The 20,731-nt window shown below is 38.7% G+C and overlaps 1 protein-coding gene across 2 annotated transcripts in view; it reads right to left on the bottom strand.

Annotated features, from left to right (window-relative positions):
- The window catches only part of DSC2 (desmocollin 2), a 34,013-nt gene extending 14,968 nt beyond the window's left edge, over nt 1-19,045 (bottom strand). For both annotated transcript variants that reach the window (XM_047087038.1, XM_047087039.1), the window contains exons 1-7: nt 18,977-19,045; nt 12,371-12,455; nt 11,282-11,481; nt 10,213-10,332; nt 8,879-9,034; nt 5,478-5,622; nt 4,382-4,548 (exon numbers count right to left, since the gene is read on the bottom strand). In XM_047087038.1, the coding sequence (XP_046942994.1) occupies nt 4,382-4,548; nt 5,478-5,622; nt 8,879-9,034; nt 10,213-10,332; nt 11,282-11,481; nt 12,371-12,455; nt 18,977-19,045 (942 nt within the window). The remainder of the gene's footprint in view (nt 1-4,381; nt 4,549-5,477; nt 5,623-8,878; nt 9,035-10,212; nt 10,333-11,281; nt 11,482-12,370; nt 12,456-18,976) is intronic.
- Nucleotides 19,046-20,731: the final 1,686 nt, after the last annotated feature.

Here is a 20,731-nt window from a genome sequence, read left to right as displayed (position 1 = left end):
CCTGACACCCGTATTTTTCTATTAATTTATTAAAATAGAGTAGTTTCTTGAATTTATTTTTATTTTTTTAAAGTTGTTATTCATTTATTTTGAGAGGGAGACAGCAAGAGTGAGCAGGAGAGGGGCAGAGAGAGAGAATCCCAAGCAGGTTCCATGCTGTAAGTGCAGAGCCCAATGTGGGGCTCAAACTCATGAACTGTGAGATCATGACCTGAGCCAAAATCAAGAGTTAGACACTTAACCAACTGAGCCACCAGGTGCCACTAGTTTCTCAAATTTAAAGTGCTACTCATAGAATATAGAAGAATTGGTTTTAGTTTTACTCACCAGAAAGAGAAGATATAGCCACAGCACATTTTAAAATTGCCTAGTAGTTAATCAAAATCTTTATCTCTTTTCCAAAGTACATTTTTAAGCGGAAAAATACATAGCAGTGACTCTCATACCAGTCTTGTAATAATTAGGTGAGATATCCTCACATAAAAAAGGTAGATTTTAAATATTTACATTTGTAAAAAGATTCGGAACTGTAATTTTTTCTCTGGAAAAAATGGAATCTGGTTCTTAGGGCTTTCTATTCATCAGGGATTGAAGAAAGTTCACTTAGAGTTTAAGAAAAATGTGTTTCTTCTCATTATGGTCTCATTTATCTTAAGTACTGAAGCATGAAAGGATTAAAAGCAACTCTAATAATAATGCCTTCTGGATGAACTTTAGAAGTCTTGGGTTCTATTCCTAACTCTAAAGTAACAAATGTAATCTCTCTGGCAGTTGGAAAAGTCATTTAAAACATTTTTTTCATGTTTATTTATTTTTGAGAGACAGAGCACGAGCAGGGAAGGGGCAGGGAGAGACAGGGAGACACAGAATCTGAAACAGGTTCCAGGCTCTGAACTGTCAGCACAGAGCCCGACGCAAAGCTCAAATTCACGAACGAGCCATGAGGTCATAACCTGAGCCGAAGTCAGACACTCAACCGACTGAGCCACCCGGGTGCCCCTGGAAAAGTCTTTTTAGCTAAGTTTTCTCTTCTATAAAATGATAATACTAATACCCTTCTTACATAATTCAACTCTTTTTTTTTTTTAATTTTTTTTTAACATTTATTTATTTTTTGAGAGACAGAGCATGAGCAGGGGAGGGGCAGAGAGAGAGAGACACACACACAGATTTCTGAAGCCATCTCCAGGCTTTGAGCTGTCAGCACAGAGCCCAACGTGGGGCTTGAACTCACAAACTGCGAGATCATGACCTGAGCCGGAGTCGGATGCTTAACGGACTGAGCTACCCAGGTGCCCCTCAACTCTTTTCATAAGACAAAATAACACGTAAAAAACCAGCCTAACCTTCCACCAAGAATGTTTACTCTCCTCTTAATTCCGTCACATCTTAAACTTTCTCGTCTGTGTGTATTGCCTAAAATAAAACTAAAAGTTCTCTATCTCTATGCTTTTTACGCGTGTAATTTTCCTGATTTACTCTTCTCTCATAATCAATCATATAGATAGAGTTAAAAATACTGGCCTCATTTAAAAACTCATGCTAGTGTACTTGCAGGAGAGAATGCATATTTTGTTTGTAGTGAACTGAGGTTTATTGAAAACAATCAACTGGCTGATAAAGCAAAGGAAGAAATGAAGTTTGGGACCTAAATATTAACTTGTGATATCTTGAGATGGAAGACAAATTGTGATGTGTAAAGCGCTTAAGTGGTTGAAGGCAACAGATGAAAGCTGGAATCCTGGCATTAATAAGTGTCTCTAAAACATTCATGGGTGAAAACACTCCCAGACTCCTTCATTAGTCCTGTGTTTTCAACTGACTTATAGAAGGATCTATTTAAGATTTGATGGTCAAAGAGGATTTGGTTTATAATTTGCTTTTCCTGAGCACACAAATTCCATGAAGAATCTGTATAATTTATAGATCTGTAGCAGTAATTCACTCATTCATTTATTCTGCAGATTATACTGTTTTCTTCACTGTCACGCACTCACAGTAAAAATAAATGAATTTATAAATAATAAAATAAAATTTTAATAAAATACAATTTCACTAAGGAATGTCTTTGTAGATGCAGTAAAAAAAAGAAGAATTTTACTAAATTTTCTTAAATTTCAACCCATAGTCTAGTGAAGAAAGGGGACATATGCATAAAGCATTTCTTCTACATAACATAGTATGTATGTTCCCTTCTTCTCAAGGGAAGTACCTGTGTGATTGTTTATGAACTGAATTAGCTATTGTGTGGGTTTTTTAAATAAAATACCATTTTTTACATGAAAGACACTGACAGTTATTTAGACTAGTGTTAGAAGACAATTTGTCATACATAAAGTGAATCTGTCACTTCAAGGAAAACAACTATGTTACCAATGATAAATTGGGGTTTTCAAGTAAGAATGAGAATTCCAGAAAGCCTGTATCGACCAATGTGGTATCAGTGGAGGTGAGAAGGTGACTTTTTCCCATATGGTATATGGAATGTATCAATATATGGAAGGAGGATCTGCATAACTCAGTGAACCACTATTTTCCAAGTGGTCAACACATGATGTTACAAAATCATACATGGGTAAACTATCCACTCACAGTATAAGATAGACAAATGGATTTTAATGTAACAAAGTACAAAACTCATTGATAAGGCACACTGCACACTGCAAAACAAACAAACAAACAAAAAACCCAAAACTGATGAAATATTTATGAAACCAAACCTGTCAAGTTTTGGTGTAGTATTAAAAAAGAGTAGCCATAATGATCTGAAATAACTATTAAAATACTCCTCTCCTTTCTAACTTCATATCATGTTGGATTTTCTTTATATACTTTAGCTAAAGCTACATATTAGAATAAACCAAATGCAGAAAGAGATATGAGAATCCACCAGTCTTATGCTAAGCCAGGTATTAAAGAGACTTGGAAAAATGCATTATAATGTCAGTCTTCCCAGCAGATTATTTACTGTTTTGGAAAATTATCTTTTATAAAAATGTTATTTATGTTAACATGTAATATATTTATGATTTTTTAAATGGGTACATAAATAAATATTTTAAACTTCTGACAGCTTTAAATACTAACGGAGTAAGTATCAATAAATATAACCCACTAAACAAAAGACCTTGGGAATCCTCAATAGCATTTATTGGTCCTGAGACCAGAAAATTTAAGGGCCACTGTTCTAATCCATGAGAAAACAAAAGAGGAAGAAGAAATGAATCTGGTACGAAGTTTTCAGGAATCAAAGATATACCTGACAAACAGGTATTTACTATATTTTAAGATTAAGGATTATAAATGTAGTATGTAGGCCAGATAAACTACTATAAGAATTCAGATGAATAGGGGAGCCTATGTGGCTCAGAACATCAAGTGTCCAATTCTTGGTTTCAACTCAGGTCATAATCTCACAGTTAGTGAGTTCAAGCCCTGTGTTGGGCTCTGTGCTAATAGCTAGAAGCCTGCTTGGGATTCTGTCTCCCTCTCTCTCTCTGCCCCTTCCCCACCTGCTCTTTATTTCTCTCTCAAAACAAACAAAAATAAACTAAAAAAAAAAAAAAAAAGAATTCAGATGAATAAATGCTTGGTGAAGGAAGTAATAGTGAATAACCAAGTGAATGACTCATTAAACTAGGATAGTTGAAGCAGAAATGGACAGAATATAACTAGAAGATAATTTTGGAAGTAACATCAACATGATTTGGAAAGTGATTTGATCAAGGGAGCAAGAGAAGACATCACATACAATTTTGAAGACATGAATCCAAGCTGACAACAGAAAAATTAACAGGAAAAAAATGTACTAATGTCACCTGAACTCAAAAACATTGGAAGAAGAGCATATTTAGATGTAAAGAAGAGTTCAATTTTATATGTATATTGCATCTTAGGTACCTGTGAAACACCCGAGTAAGGATTTCAAGCAATCAATGGAAAATGGTAAATTAGAGATCAAAGAGATAGAAATTAACTTTTCTTATAATTTATATAAGGGGAAGAACATAGATGAGATGGTTGAAGAAGAGATGACACAGGCAAAAAAAAGAAGCATTGTTATCTGTAAATAACAAATTTCCGAACATTTTCAAAAGTTTCACTTCTCATATTTGGCCTTGTTTGTACTACTATACTATAATTATGTTTATATTAGGACAATTGACCGTGTAAAACATACATTTCAAGAGAGAACAAATTAGCAGTTCAAAATTAGCAGACTGTGAGGTTAATGATCTCCAAAACACACTTAAAATACTAACTTTTATAAAATTAGATTCACAACATGCTTTTTCAAAAACACATCTACAGGTGCTAGACAGAGATCTACGATTAAATGGCCATGTGATAATCAGGTTTTGTCCGCCAGTATTTATGTTACCTCTCTGTCTAGCTGAGATGATGACGTGGTGATCACGCCTGTCGTCGGATGCATAGAAAACAGCGTGGCTGACGCTGGCAACTGCTCGATGATGGAGTACTTGAGACGCGTGTGCATCGTGTCAGGTTCATCTTTGTCAGTTGCACATACCTGGCCCACGGTAGAGCCTACATGTTGAAAAATCCTCTTCAGTATACAAACCTTTTACATTTTCAACTTTCCCCTTTTTTCACTCCTCTCCATCTACTCAAAAAACTTTTCGACCTCTTAATTATATGTCAGAGTAATAATTCATACATTTGCAGACTTCTATATGAAGTATCATTTCTTGTAAATATCCCAGCATTCGAACATTTTGGAATTTGGTGACCGTATCCACATTTACTGTATTTAATGTATAATTTATAAATGTTGACAATGCCCCTCCAATTGCCTTTGTATTTCTAGACTAAAGAATTCCAATTATTCTTTAACTTCTTTCTATTTGTAAGTCTCCACTTAAATGGTCAAAAATGTGTCCAAAATTCTTGGTTTGGTTAGATCTTTCTAGAAGACTCAAAGATTGCGTTCTGACTTCCAGCTGAAATGGTTCATTTTAATATGATTGAGAAAACGCATGATTTTCAATGACCTTTATGATTATGCTCAGAATATTGTCAATCATTTAACCACTATGGAATATCAGTAGATCTCTTCAAGGCTAAGACTTCAATTACTTAAAGACTCCTTTTTAGAGTACATTCTCTTAAAAGTATTTATTTTATCTCACACAGGAAGGCAAAATAAGATACTGAATAACTTCTCTATTTTTCAGGTACGATGCGTGGCATTCCAGGTGTATAATGTATCATTTAATCTCCATAACAATCTTGCATATCAATAACCCTTTTTACAGATAAGAAAACTAAGGTTTGTCAAAATTAGGAAGTTTGCCCAGGGTCACAGCTAGTGAAAGGCAGAGTAAAATTCCACCCACAGAGGTCTGAGTGACAAGTGCCTTGTTCTTGCCAGCAAGATATGCTGCCTCCCAATGGCCACCATGAAACTCAACTTATGAAACATTAAGTTACCGTATATTGTTAAGGTAGGTACTCACCAACTCTGCAGTTTTCAGGAACTGTAAATATGTAAGTTGTTTCTGTAAAAATTGGGTAGTTATCATTTTCATCCTCAATTCTGATTACCAGGGGCAGTGGAAGTTCTGGAGTATATCCATCTGGAGTTGTGGCAAAGGCAATCAGCTGTGAGGAGTAAAATAAGAAAAAAAGCAAAATTAAAATATGGTTTACACTTGCTTTGGCTTTAGTTTGGAAACTGTGTGGCATTGCAGTGTGAATTTTGCCATTTGTTATTGTTTTGGGAGGTGGACATGACCTTACTGTGATAAGAGGTGGTTAATCCCGTGGTATACTACAGCATTTTATGTTTATCTAATATAATAACATAGATAATTTTGGTTTCTTCACTAGTGCTGCACGTTTTTCATGAGTGTAATGGCTCTTATCATTATTTCCCAGAACAGTCTTGAAGATTGTTTTGTGGCTTTTTCTTATTTTATTTTGTTTTTTAAGTTTTTTTTTTTTAATTTTAATCCCAGTTGTTAACATACAGTGTTATATTAGTTTCAGGTGTACAATATGGTGATTCAGCAATTCTATAAATTACTCAGTGCTCATCATGATAAATGTACTCTTTAATCGCCCATCCCTATTTCACCCATCTCCCTGCTCCTCCCTCACTCTGGTAGCTAGCAGTTTGTTCTCTACAGTTACCAGTCTGTTTCTTGGACTATCTCTCTTTTTTTTTTTTCCTTTGTGCTTTTGTTTTGTTTATTAAATTCCACAGATGAATGAGATCATATGGTATTTGTCTTTCTCTGACTGACTTATTTTGCTTAGTATAGTACTTGCTACCTCCATCCTTGTCATTGCAAATGGCAAGATCTCATTCTTTTTTATGGCTGAATAATATCCCATTGTATATATCACTCTTCTTTATCCATTCAGTGGATACTTGGGCTGCTTCCACAAATTTGGGCATTGTAAATAATGCTGCCATAAACATAGGGGTGCTTGTATACCTTTAAATTAGTGCTTTTGTATTTGGGGGGTAAATGCCAAGTAATACAATCACTGGATTGTGTGGTAGTTTTATTTTTAACTTTTTGAGGAACCCCCCCAACAGTGGCCACACAAGTTTGCATTCCCATCAACAGCGCCAGAGGATTCCCCTTTCTCCACATCTTTGCCAACACTTGCTTTTTCTCGTGTTTTGATTTTAGCTATTCTGCCGGGTGTGAGGTGATATATCATTGTGGTTTTGACATGCATTTCCCTGCTGATGAGCGATGTTGAGCATCCTTTCATGTGTCTGTTGGCCATCTGGATGTCTTCTTTGGAGAAATGTCTGTTCATGTTTTCTGCCCATTTTTTTAATGGAGTTATTTGTATTTTGGGTGTTGTTTTATAAGTTCTTTATACATTTTGGATACTAACCCTTATCAGATATGTCATTTGAAAATATCTTCCCCCATTCGGTAGGTTGCCTTTTAGTTTTGTGGATTATTTCCTTTGCTGTGCAGAAGCTTTTTATTTTGATGTGGTTCCAATAGTTTATTTTTGCTTTATTTCCCTTGCCTCAGGAGACAACTCAGGAAAAAAGTTGCTATGGCTGATATAAGAGAAATTACTGCCTGTGCTCCCTTCTAGGATTATTATGGTTTCAGATCTCACATTTAGGTCTTTAATCCATTTTGAATTTATTTTTGTGTATGGTATAAGAAAGTGGTTCAGTTTCATTCTTTTGTGTGTTGCTGTCCAGTTTTCCCAACACCATTTGTTGAGAAGACTTTTTCCCTTGGATATTCATTCTTTCTTTGTCAAAGATTAACTGACCATAAAATTGTGGGTCTATTTCTGGGTTTTCAGCCCTGTTCCATTGATCTATGTGTCTTTTTTTTTATGCCAGTACCATACTGTTTTGATTAGTACAGCTTTGTAATACAACTTGGAGTTTGGAACTGTCATGCCTCCAGCTTTGTTTTTCTTTTTTAAGACTGCTTTGGCTATTCAGGGTCTTTTGTGGTTCTATACAAATTTTAACATTGTTTGTTTTAGCTCTGTGAAAAATGCTGTTGGTATTTTGATACGGATTGCATTAAATCTATAGATTGCTTTGCATAGTATAGATATTTTAATAATGTTTGTTCTTCCGACCTACGAGCCTAGAATATCTTTTCATTTCTCTATTATTTTGTTTTGTTTGAAAGTTTTAGGTGCACGGATTTTAAATATAACTTTCTGGATCTTCATTAACTTTGGTTTCTTAGGACTCCAAATTCCCCAGGTGCTGTTAACTAGAATATTATCTTATATTCTACTAATTAGGATTTCAGTTATATTTGGTAGTTATATTTAGATTTTTAAGTTACGACTTTTTAAATTCAAAAAAGGAAAGTCAGAAATAAAGCAAATGCATGGCTATACATTGTGTGTGGAATACAATTTATTTCTTTTACTTTTATAATATGAATTCTAATTCCAAGTTTTCTCATAACAGCTTTCAGAAAAAGCAGAACATCACAGATACTTAGGAGGGCATGTTGCAGCAATTCTAAACATAAATATTTAATTCTAAGTTTGCAAATCTATTCACTTAATTTGGTCTACTGATGAATAAGTAATTCCTCCAAAGTAGACGTAAGATAATTAAAACTGAGTTAAGCAAAATGACCAGGTCCTGTTGGGAAATCAATACAACATTAGATTAAATTCTCCCATATTAATGCTCACGCCACCATGGGAAGTTAACCAGATGATGAAAGACTGGATAATCTTGATTAAGCAATGTCCACACTCCTCACCTATTCACCACAAGTTAACCTTCTCTTGTTGCAAAAATACTGACATCTAACTTGCAAAGTTCACTGACCTCCCATGATATCTCTCTGTACCCTAAAGAGGTTCACAGACCTTTTATGCCAACTGAACCACTGTTTTTCAGAGTGGTATTCCCTTTTTCTTTTGAAAAAAAAAAAAGAAGAAGAAGAAAAGTAAAACTATCATGCCAAGACCCAATCTAAGAATCTAATGCTCTTGGGGCGCCTGGGTGGCGCAGTCGGTTAAGCCTCCGACTTCAGCCAGGTCACGATCTCGCGGTCTGTGAGTTCGAGCCCCGCGTCAGGCTCTGGGCCGATGGCTCAGAGCCTGGAGCCTGTTTCCGATTCTGTGTCTCCCTCTCTCTCTGCCCCTCCCCCGCTCATGCTCTGTCTCTCTCTGTCTCAAAAATAAATAAACGTAAAAAAAAAAAAAAAAAAAAAAAAGAATCTAATGCTCTTTATTCTATAAAGTTTTTTTTGTTTCAAGTCTCTGCTATTGGATGTCGCCAGAGCCTAGATGACAAACTCAGAGAACAGAAGAGGGTAAATGAATTGAGAATGAAAGATAAAGCAGCCAAGCTTAATAATTACTAATACAATATGTAACCTTCAGACTTTACCTCAAAAGATTCATACTGCTCCCGATCCACAGGACGAGTACAAAACAGGTTTCCAGTATCTCTCTCTACATAAAATAAATTTATAGGTTCTCGGTCTACCCCAGGTCCTCTGATGGAATAGAATATAGTGTAGTTTTGTGCGGTGTCAGATTGAATCTAGAAAGTAGATATTATATATATAAGAGACAAATTTTTATTTCAGCAAAACTTTCATCTATACATTCATGCAATCATGTTGCCATTTTTATTGCAATAAGTAATTGCCCTCTTTAATTCATTATCATGTACAAATAAAAAACAGGTAACAGAATAAGGAAACCTAATAACAGAAATTACAAGAGCAAGGCATGAGAAGAAAAATACAGCAGTATCTTAGATTTCCAGAAAGCCTGAGGACTACTTTAAAGGCTAAATGGTACCTATGTGGACCAAACATTTAAGACTGTAACTGTCTGAGAAAACAAAGTATTCTGAGCATGAAAAATTACCCTTTTGTCAATTTTTTAAGCGTGAATTGTTATTATATGCAACACAGGATTTGAGACTCTAGGTTTAAAGTTACTGTGAGCAGGGCAAAAACACGGAAAATGCTTTCCTTAATTAGTTTTCATTATTTGTCAACATCTTTTTTATTATAGGAGCTGAAGAGAAAGAGTGGCAGGAATGGGTGAGAAGAGGAATGATGTAATATCCTGGCAAGTATGATATTCTGGTACTTGATCCAAAAAGCAAATTTTTTCCCAAGTTGTTTTGATACTCTTAGTAAGATCTTGACTGTATATCAGGATGACTAACATAATTATTTTTAAATGATTTCTTTCTCGACTTTAATATGTTCTTCTTTCAGCTGCATTAAATTTGTTGGTGGGATATAAAAAGTTATAAAGAGACAGAAAACGTGGATATAGTCTGATCTAAGTAGTGGACTTGGGGATAAACAATTAACAAGGAGGATGTATGTGTCTTTTCCCCTTCGTGGCATCTGTCTTCTTGTCAGTAATTTTATCTTCTTTAATGGAAGATGTTGTGGGGTTTCTAGACTACACTCTGTGATACCCTTACTAACATGAAAATTCATTAAGGAACCATGTGTTTGAGAGTGCTAGATGAGTTTCACAATTTCATAAAAAGGCTTTGCATGACTAAAACTGCAAAAAAATGCATGACGGTGTAAAGATATATATTTATACCCATAAATTGAAACATACAATACACATCCTCATTCACGCATATATTCATATGCAACTGTTTTCGAAATAACTGCATACTCATTAGCCAAATTAAAAAAAAATGGAAGCCATAGACTTTCACAGTGAAAGGAAAGTAAATTGTACCTGTTGAAGAAAAAGTGGGAAAGGACCCAAGGAATTCTCTTGCATTGAACAAGGAATAGGAGCCCATCTTCTCTTGGCACGTCTTAGAACTTTCTCTCTAGAATGCCTCTTCTTCAGTACCTACATTTAGAAGACAGGAAAAAAATAATAAAGCCAATGAATAATATACTCTCAAACATTGGAACTCTGACACATCTCCTTTCATGGGGAGCTGGGAAGGTGTAAGCCCATGATAGTGCTTGAAAACCAAACTAAATGTCAACACAGCCAAAAGATAACAAAGAAATCATGGTCCTAACTGTTATCACATCAATCTTCTTGAGGAAATAACTTGGTGAGAATATGGAAGAAAGAGAGATGGAACGGGAAGCCTAGAAACAAAATTACGAAGACAAAAATAAAATTGACTACGTTACCGTTGCCATATTGCCATGCAAAACGATGGGAGGAGAGAGATGCAAAGGAAAATGAATGAAGTGAGTGATCTCCTAAATCTAGCATATGTACCTTCCACTCACCAGCAACTAGGAAGAGCCAGGGACCAACAGAGAGATCTGTGTCAGAAGGAGGAGAGAACAGTGGTGATAACTCTCAAACCGCTGCAGTGAATAATGGCCAGTGGCTGAACAGAAGTCATTTGGATCTTTGGTGTCATAATACAATAAGTTCGTATGAGGTCTGAACCTCAACCTAAAACAGTCATCTACTTTTTAAGACTACAAATTATGCTAAGATACATAAGACCTCCAGAAACAGAGTTTTAAAACTTGTTTTGGAAATCGACTCTACAAGAAAGATCAAGATAGGCTTCTCTGTGTCTGATTTCAACTTCTCATGCTGCAGTAGCCCAATTTCTCCTTTTATGTCCCAAATAAAAAGTAATTATAACCTGGAATAACTGATATGGCAAAACCCGTTTCCGCCACTTGAACACTGTTAAGTTGTATGATGGTTTTCATTTTTCATCAAGCAAAACCATCCCACATTGTTTCTGATTCCACATCTTCCCTGGTAATGTTACACCTGCAGAAACCAATTCATTATGCTGCATGTTTATAGTTTGGTATACCTTTGTTTGATGCTGTAAAAGGACAAGTATTTTCTCTTCCTCTTGGTTGTCAGTGTTGGAAAGTAATATGGTAAATTTCCTCTCCTCTGAGGACAAAAGAATAGCATTTGTCGTATAGACTGAACCATCTTCTAAAATTTGGAAGTCAGGATCACTTGAATGAATTAGACTTGCAGATTGAAAGCACTCCTTCAGGTTAACTGTGGAAAATATACAGAACAATCATTTGTAAGGTAAAACAAAATAATACATAGGTTTAACAGTAATCTATGCTTTTGGGGGCGGGAAGCCAAAAACTTAAAATTAATTACACTGACACTTGTAAATGTTGCATTTTTAAAAGTACATATGAAACCATATGGTGAATTAAGTTGTGCATAAACACAGATATCACTTCTAATACCTACTTCATATCCTTCTAAAAAAGAGACATTTGTCCTGAAATAAGGGCATGTGAGTTCTAATGTTTGAATATGTAAACCAACACACAAAAAAGTTTTTCTTTATTAACTGAAATTAGCTATAGAGTAACACATGAGAGAACTGAACTTAAACAGAATCTAGAGAATTAGTCGGCAGCTATTAGATTAAAATATTTCTTAACTCTTTGCATCTATTGTTAAAGAGTCATGATATTCTGTGTTCTCACTGGTCTCCTCCTTCCTTGCACATTTGAGTTATGTGAAAAAAATTAATTGACAAAAAACAATATGTGGAAATAAGTATCAGTAAGATGCCAAAACATTTGAGGATTAAAATCCAAAAACAATACCTTTAAACTCAAGAAACAGTTCCAATGCTATTTCTCAATTTCACAAAAGTATATTATAACATATGCCATACCTTTCATCTAGGATAAATGTTAATAATTATTACTCAAACTAAACCTTTTTATCTACGCATATCATCATGTTTGTCAAGAAAGGACAATATCTCTTATTGGAATGACACCATATGTACATATGTATTACAGATGATAAAATATCATTTTAACCATTAATTCCAATACAGTTACCCTTCTAAAAATTACACTAATTTTACAAGATCGTACCAAATTAGGATTTATTCACTTTTTTTGCAGTTTCTTACCTCTACCAACAAATTTTCCAGCATCTAGTTTGGAGGGAACATGTAGCGTGACTTTTTTGCAGGCATCACAGGCAAATGTTAAGATCTAAAATACCAAATCAATATTACACGTTAAAGAAAGATCCTTTTAATGTGTACATAGTTTATATAAATTATAAATTGGTATAATTATAAATTAGTTTATACAACTTGCAAAATAAAATTTAAAAACATACACTGCAGTAAATTCAGAACAAAATTGTATGGAGGAGAAGAATAAAACAATAGACCAAGAGTCATAGCTCCCTCCTTCACAAAGCATGTAAAGTCTAATAATTCCGTACCCTCTCGGGCTTTTTTTCCTATTCTGCAAAAGGAGTTAATAGTAACTTCACTGATTAATTTAGTGAGTAATCGAGGAATTAATGGCAACCAATGTGAGCACTAAAAACTTAGGAAGGCAGCACAGGTATGTGATTAGGAAAGAGAGAAAAAAAAATTACAGAGCCAGCAAAGTATTTCAGTTAATTGTCAATTGCACATGAGCTACGATATCAAATCAATAATATCCTAAACAAAAACCCAATGCTTTAAAATTTTTTTAATGTTTATTTATTTTTGAGAGAGAGAGAGACAAACAGAGCGCGAGTAGAGGAGGGGCAGAGAGAGAGGGAGACACAGAATCAGAAGCAGGCTCCAGGTTCCGAGATGTCAGCACAGAGTCCAAAGCGGGGCTTGAATCCACGAACTGCGAGATCATGACCTGGGCCAAAGTCGGACACTTAGCCGACTGAGCCACCCAGGAGCCCCTGAAAACCCAATGCTTTAAAGAGAAGCATCAACTCATTTCCATGGAGCAATGTGGAGATGATTTATCTATGACCTCACACAAACAAGCACGTAACTTTGAAATACGTATTTATGTTGAAGGCACATCTTCTCATAAATGACCATTAAGGTCATTTTACAAAATATATCACTTAACATTTTTGAAATGAGTTAGTGATTTGTGGTAACCATTTCCAATACAATATATATTTGAACCCACTGAAATTTAATTCTGTTCTAAAACTTCATAACACACACTTCTGAAAGATTCACAATTTTTTCTACAATTTGGAAAGCTTTTGACAAAAGCAAGACTGCTGACAAGCATTGACACTGTATTTACAAAGGCTAGAAACATTGGGGCGCCTGGGTGGCGCAGTCGGTTGAGCGTCCGACTTCAGCCAGGTCACGATCTCGCGGTCCGTGAGTTCGAGCCCCGCGTCGGGCTCTGGGCTGATGGCTCAGAGCCTGGAGCCTGTTTCCGATTCTGTGTCTCCCTCTCTCTCTGCCCCTCCCCGTTCATGCTCTGTCTCTCTCTGTCCCAAAAATAAATAAACGTTGAAAAAAAAAATTTACAAAGGCTAGAAACATAAATGAAAATAATCAAAATCTGGATTAAAATGTTTATTTCTAATACACATTTTTATTTCCACTACATATGCCAAGACATATTTAATTATCCAACTCAAATTATATAGGAAGGATTAGGCAAGGCTGGGATTACATTTCATTTGGAAATTAGGGATGGATTGGAAATTAAAAGATGAGAAGAATGTTCACTGGCCACATCCTCTAGAGAGAACAGGAGTGGAATGAGAAAGTGAAGAGTCCAGCTCAGGGTGGTTGAAAGCATGCTTCTACTTATTCATTCAACCAACCTTTACAGATTGCTTACTAGGTGGTAGGCAGTGTTCAGCAATGAACAAGGCAAAGTCTTTGACCCCATGGAGATTATCTTATAATGAGAGACAAAAAAATAAATACACAAAGGTCATATAATGCCAAAGTCACAATGCAAAAAGGTCGCATAATGCCAAGAGATAAATGTTGTGAGAAAAATAAAGCAGAGAGAAAAGGTGACAAAGGGAAGACCAGAAGCCTGAATGAAATGAGGAAGCAAACCAGTTCATCAACTGGGGAAGAGTCTTCCAGGTGGAGAAAAAAACAGAACAAAACCCTGGGAAAGGATTTTGCCTGGTGTACGAGAGGAACAAAATGGTGGTCATGGTAGTATAGCACAGTGAGGGAAGAGCGATACCATAGGCATTGAAGTGACAATCATGGGTAGATCACATAGAGTCTCAAAGTAGAAGTCTAAAACTTCTCGACTTTATTCTGAGTGCAAAGAGAAGCACCCATAGGTATAGAAACTGTGGAGAGGGGCGCCTGGGTGGCTCAGTTGGTTAAGTGTCTGACTTCGGCTCAGCTCATGATCACGCGGTTCATGAGTTCGAGCCCAGCGTCGGGCTCTGTGCTGACAGCTCAGACCCTCAAGCCTGCTTCGGATTCTGTGTCTCCCTCTCTCTCTGCCTTTCCGGCGCTCACACTCTCTCAATCTCTCAAAAGCTAACAAACATTTTAGAAAATTAAAAAAAGAAGAAGAAGAAGAAGCAGTTGTGGAGTAGCGTCAGGTGGCGAGCATTTACATAGACTCATTCTGGTGGCCCTGTGAGAACAGACTGTAGAGCAGCAAGAGTGGAAACAAGGACACCAGTTGGGAGGTTCCAGTAGAAATCCAAGAGAGGGAGGATGGTGACTTGGACTAAAGTAAAAACAGCAGAGAAGATGAGATACGGCTAGATTAAGATAATACTTTAGGGAACAGTATTCATCCATTCATTCATGCATTTAACCAATATTTACCAAATGTCTTCTATGTACCAGACACAGAGCAGTAAACATGATCCTCGTGAAACATTCAGTTCAAGGGTAAGACATAGTCATAATTTCAGTAAAGTAGGATAAATGCTCTGCTAGGGAGGTACAGTTGCTATACGATGGCCTTGTGTGAAAGCCAGGTGAGGTCACCTAAAGAGTGGCTGTACATGAGCCATGTCAAGAGGAGGCAGAGCTTATATGTCCCAAACACAGAAACAAGCCTATGTGAAACCCAGAGATGACACAGATCTGAAAACAAAATCTCGAAAGGCTGATGCTACAAGAGGGACAAAGTTTAAACTGGATTCACAGAAGTAGGTTTGGGATAGATTCTGAACAGTGTTAACAACATATGTAGATCTTTTTTTTCCTAAAGATAATAAGAAACCAAATGTTTGTTTCAAGCAGATAAATTACATAAGCAGCTTCCTATTAGAATAAGGTGAGTCTGAGCAGTGTGGAGAATGGATCAGGGAAATGATTTTCATTTCCAATAATGGCAGCTAGGTCATTCAGGAAGGAGAAAAAAACAAACAAAACAAAACAAAAAAACCCACCATGCCCAAACTATAAATGATGGATACATTTATAAAAAAATTTTTTTTTATCTTTATTTATTTTTGAGAGAAAGAAAGAGCATGAGCAGGGGAGGAACACAGAGAGGAGACACAGAATCTGAGGCAGGCTCCAGGCCCTGAGCTGTCAGCACATAACCTGATGCGGGCTCGAACCCACAAACTTCGAGATTGTGACCTGAGCTGAAGTCGGATGCTCAACCGACTGAGCCACCCAGGCGCCCCAAGAAATTATTTTCAAAAGCAATAAAAAGTTAGAATGCCAAGGAGTAAACTTAACAAGAAAGATATAAAGTCTATTGGAGAAAAATCTGAAAACATTTCTGAAAGACACAAAAGTAGACTCACACAAAAAGAAAGATATTATTTTAGATAGAAAAAAATCAACATAAATATTTCAATTTTCACTAAGTTAAATTATAAATTTCATGATCCCAATATAAACCTTAACAGTATGTTTTTCTGGAACTAGACAAGCTGATTTAAAAAGTCTTAAGTAGGGGCGCCTGGGTGGCTCAGTCGGTTAAGCGTCAGACTTCTATATATATATATATACAATTCTATATATATATATATACCATATATATATACCATATATATACCATATATATATATACTATATATATATATATGGTATATATATATATCCTCAATGGTGGGATATGCTATCCATCATAAAATTTCTTTCTGTCTAGTGAATATACAACCTTTATGGGGGTGAGAAGGAGCTGGTAATATATACCAAAAGAATACAGTCATCTATACTTTTGTCTGGCCATCCCATTTCTGGTAATCTATTCTATGCACATACCTGCCAATACATGAAGTGACATATGCACACAAGTTTATTCACCGTGACATTATTTATAATAGCAAAAAGTAATAGCAGGAGTGTTGGAGAGAAGCAGAGATATCCATAAGATATTTCTGAAGATAGACTTAACGGGAGTTAATGATGGATTTGGGCAGGGGAACAGTGAAGAAGGAAAAACAGCTTCCAGACTTCCTACCTGAGCAATAAGGTGTATAGCAGTGTCATTCACTGAAATACATGACACGAGAATAAAAGCAACATTGTCTGAGAAGATAATAAATGCTGTGTCATACATCATACTAGGGAGATATAAAGACTTACTGTTCAATGAAGACATCCCAACTAACAAAATAAATTTAGTACAAGTAGACACCTGTGTATTTCACAGACAGGACCTGTAATAGGGAGCATGATTATGAGTGGTCAGGAAGGTCAAAAGAAAAAAGGAGTGAATTTCAATAAAGACACAATCTACAAGGTGGAATTGTATAAGGAATGGTTTATATTTAGCAGTGGGGATCCCTTATGACCTCAGAGATAAAGCAGCCTCGTTAGGTGTTTAGGTAGAAACCAGCGTTCGAGTGATTAAGACGTGTGCAAGGTGAGGCAATATTAGGAAGTGGAGAGAAGCTGATGTTTAGAATGGTGAAGGATTAGTTGGGTACAAGAACAGGAGGAAATGTAAAGGGCGTTCCCCCAGTGAAGAGGAATTACTCCTTCTTATTTAATAATATCTTCCACTCAGATGCTCTTTGCACATCTATCACACTTGAGGCTCACCACCACAAGAGCCATCTGAAGCAGGCAGGACTTTGTACAGATACATGCATATGAGCATCAGACGAGGCCTTCCAGCTAGAATGCAGCAGGATGAGGGGTGCGTCAGAGCCAGCACTTTTTTTCCTGTCTACCCCACTTCTGGCCTATCCAGCTTTGAAACTAAGAAAAGCCAAGGAATGAGGATTATTCACCTTTAATTTATTCAGTTTATCGACGTTCTTGTAGAAAGGATCTGAGATCACACAGAGAAAGACTTGCGTGTAAGCATATGTAAAGCAACGCTATTTATTGCCCAGGCCTATTATCATCCATGCTTAATCACCCTTTTTCCTTCAAAGAAAATGGCCAGTGGTTTAAAAAGTGGCAACTTTATTAGGGATCTAACCGAAAGTACTTCTTTGTCATCAACTACATATTTTGCAACCGTTATTTATTCCATTCTTGGTTTTCTCAACAGTAAAATATTAACTGCTGTGCACCTGGCCCTTTCTATGATACTAATGTGCCCTGGGAATTTAATTAAGGGTTTTAAAGTCCATAGAATTCCTAGGGAAAGACATAGAATGATAGTACAACTACAATTTCACGACCTAAAATTTTAAGGAATTCACTGCAAGCTAAGAGCGACTGAGAAGCGAAATTATCCGAAAATTTCAGCCCCCCAGTTCCAGCACTCCCAGAAGAAATCTTCCTGCTGTCTGTTCTCCAGGTTTGTCCCCTTGTCCTTCAGAGGACTTGAGCTCCAATGCCTGGGGCTCAACGTGAAACGACACTACCGAGTTGAGTACTCTTTGGCACCTGGTCTGTTTAATTTTTCTCCTTGTAGAGGATTTAGGAACCCAATCTGGGAAACCTCCGATCCCAAAGTCTCCCAGGGGCTGTCCACTCGCACTAAATTCCTGAAGCATCTGCCACCCATCCCCCTCGCCCCCCCCCCGCATGTGATCCCAGTCTTTTCTGCCTGGGAGGGGTACTGTCCCTCCCCAAATAAGGCCACCCCCTTTCGCTCCCAGGGTTAGCTGGGTGGGGTCGTTGCTACAGTTCTTTAAAGTGGGAAAGAAGTTAGAGCAGAGGAATCCAGATGCCTCTGGGGAAAGAGATCCGGACGAATATTTCCCTAAAGACTAAGGGGCTGGCAACCGCACTCGGAGACACGCAATGGGAACTATACAAAGGGTCTCCTAAGGCCCGCCCATCTACCGTTTCCGGGTGCAGAGGGTCGAGACCACTCCCCTACTCTCTCTCCCGATTGCCCCCACCCCCTCCCCCAACACACACACGCTCAGAGAGACTCAGAGCAACCCCCGCAAAGGAGCGCACTCTGTGACCCAAGGGCGCGCACTTTCCGTCCGGTCCGCCCAGCGCTCGCCCCAGCCGGGGCCGGAACCGAGCACCGGGGCAGAAGTGGACCGTACCTTCCCGGGGAATTGCAGAGACCGGGAGGAGCAGCGCTCCCCGCTCGTACCCAGAGGCCACGGTTTTGGAAAGGCGTTTGCAGCTCACGCCTGCGTCTCTCTCTGCCTGCGCTGAGTACATCTACCGCCAACACTACTCCTCCCCTTGGGGATCGAGGCGCCCAGGTCGCCAGCCTCTTTCTGGCAACCTTCCCCTATTCCAACAGCTCCATTTGTTCAACCAGCCGGCGCCCCATTAACCCCCGCTTTGCCCGCCACCCCCACGCACCGCTGCTTCCAGCTTTCCCCCATCGGGAGGAGCCCCCTCGCGGGAGCCGGCAGCCGAGCGGCCACTCACCGTGAGGGTCAGCAGCAGTTGCCGGCAGAGGGCTCCGCTCCGGGAGCGAGTGGGGCGGTCTGACGCCATGGGAGTACTCGGGGACAGGTCACCCGCGCTGCACCGGGAGGCCGGGGCGAGCGGGCTCGGCGGGGCCAAAGGCCGCGGCGAGAGTCAGGCAGGGCCCGCCGCGCAGGAGGAGTGCGAGGCACAGGAGGAGGTGGCGCGCGGGGAGAGGCGCTTTCTTTTCTGGCTTTGGGTGAAGCGCCTGCCTCGCACCCAAGGGGCTTTTCCTCTGGCCCAGGGTGGGGCTCCAGGCGCGTCCGAAAGACACCGATCGGCTCCTCCTTGGGATTTTCTTAAGTCTTCATTTCTTTAAGAGCGCAACAGGTGGGAACTCCCTCTCGCCGCCACCCTTTTACCTGCGCTAGGTGTTTCTCAGCAGCGGACGCCACCTATATGCCCCATGCGCCCCCCCCCCGCGCCGGTGGCCGCCTGGAGGATTAGCAGCTGGCCCTGCCCAGCAGAAGCCCTGACTGTACAAAGACTCACTCCCCGGGCGCGCCGGGCCGCGGGAAGGGGGCGCGGACCTGGGCGCGCTCCCGCGCCCCGACTCCGCCCCGCGCGCTGCCTGCTCCGCCAGCTGTTGGGAAGTCAGTCTCAGACCCGCAGACACCAGAAGAGCTGGAGCCCCGGATTTTATGCGAACGGCTGCCCAAGTCGTACCGAGAGTTGATTCGGTGGCCTCTGCTGGAGTAAATTTACTGCAGACATCCAAGTGCCGTTCAGACAGGGTTTTCATCTGTGGCACACCTTTCTTGGGGGGTCTTATTTTTGTTTTTAGAAATTCCATACCCAATATGGCAGTGATGCAACAAAATTACCAGAAGTTAAAGACGTTAATTGATTAATTAATTAATTAATTAAGGGAATCCAGTTTACAGAATAATAATAATAATAACAAAATCAAGGGTAAGTTACACAGAAAACGGATCTCTTGAGGCCCTAGATGCTGACTAAATGTGAGCTCCTGCTGTTCTCCAAGACCCTCCCTTGTCCCAAATTAAAGCCATCCACCGACCTTCTTATAACTGATCTCCTAAAGCGGACTCCTGGACATCTACTGGAGATGTCTCTCTTCCTTTCCTACCACTGAAACCAGAGTTTGCAGTAAGACAAGAAAAAGAATGGGATGCAATTTATGTTTGGCTTGCATCGTACTTAAACTAGGTGAATTATGGCAGGCCTCAACCTGGAAAATTAAAATATAAAAGCAGTATGCTTGCAGCTCTCCAGAAAACAAGGACAGGGCATTCTGACTCCTTCCTGCACCTCTTTTCAACTGCAGACTTAAACCCAGGAAGTCCCTCCACAAAGGAGAAACTTGTCTGTCCCAATTCATTTGGTTTGTCTCCTCTGGGGTGTTTGGAGAAACCTGTTTGAAAAGCCAACCACGTCACTGACAGCATTTCAGTTCCTGAGAACATGTACCATCCTATACCATTATACACAGAGCCAAAATTATTATAATACTGACCATATAGTTAAACTCAAAAGCGATGTCAAACACTACACGGTTTACAGTCTATGCATTAGTCCCATGCTCTGTTTCGTTCATGAGTGACACATAATGAGTTGTTCTGTTATTTCCATATCCACAGAATTTGTCATTGAACCTTTGCTAGTAAAATAAGCCTGGGTCATCATCATGAGACTATAGCTGACATGCTTCTGTTTCCCTACTTTTTAACCCTCGTGTTTTTCCAGCAATGATTT

The sequence above is a fragment of the Lynx rufus genome, unplaced genomic scaffold (genome assembly GCF_022079265.1).
Source record: "Lynx rufus isolate CCGP_SWC_20201006 ecotype Redwood Valley unplaced genomic scaffold, mLynRuf1.p SCAF_22, whole genome shotgun sequence".
Taxonomy (NCBI): Eukaryota; Metazoa; Chordata; class Mammalia; order Carnivora; family Felidae; genus Lynx; species Lynx rufus.
This window is presented reverse-complemented; position numbering and strand designations above follow the sequence as displayed.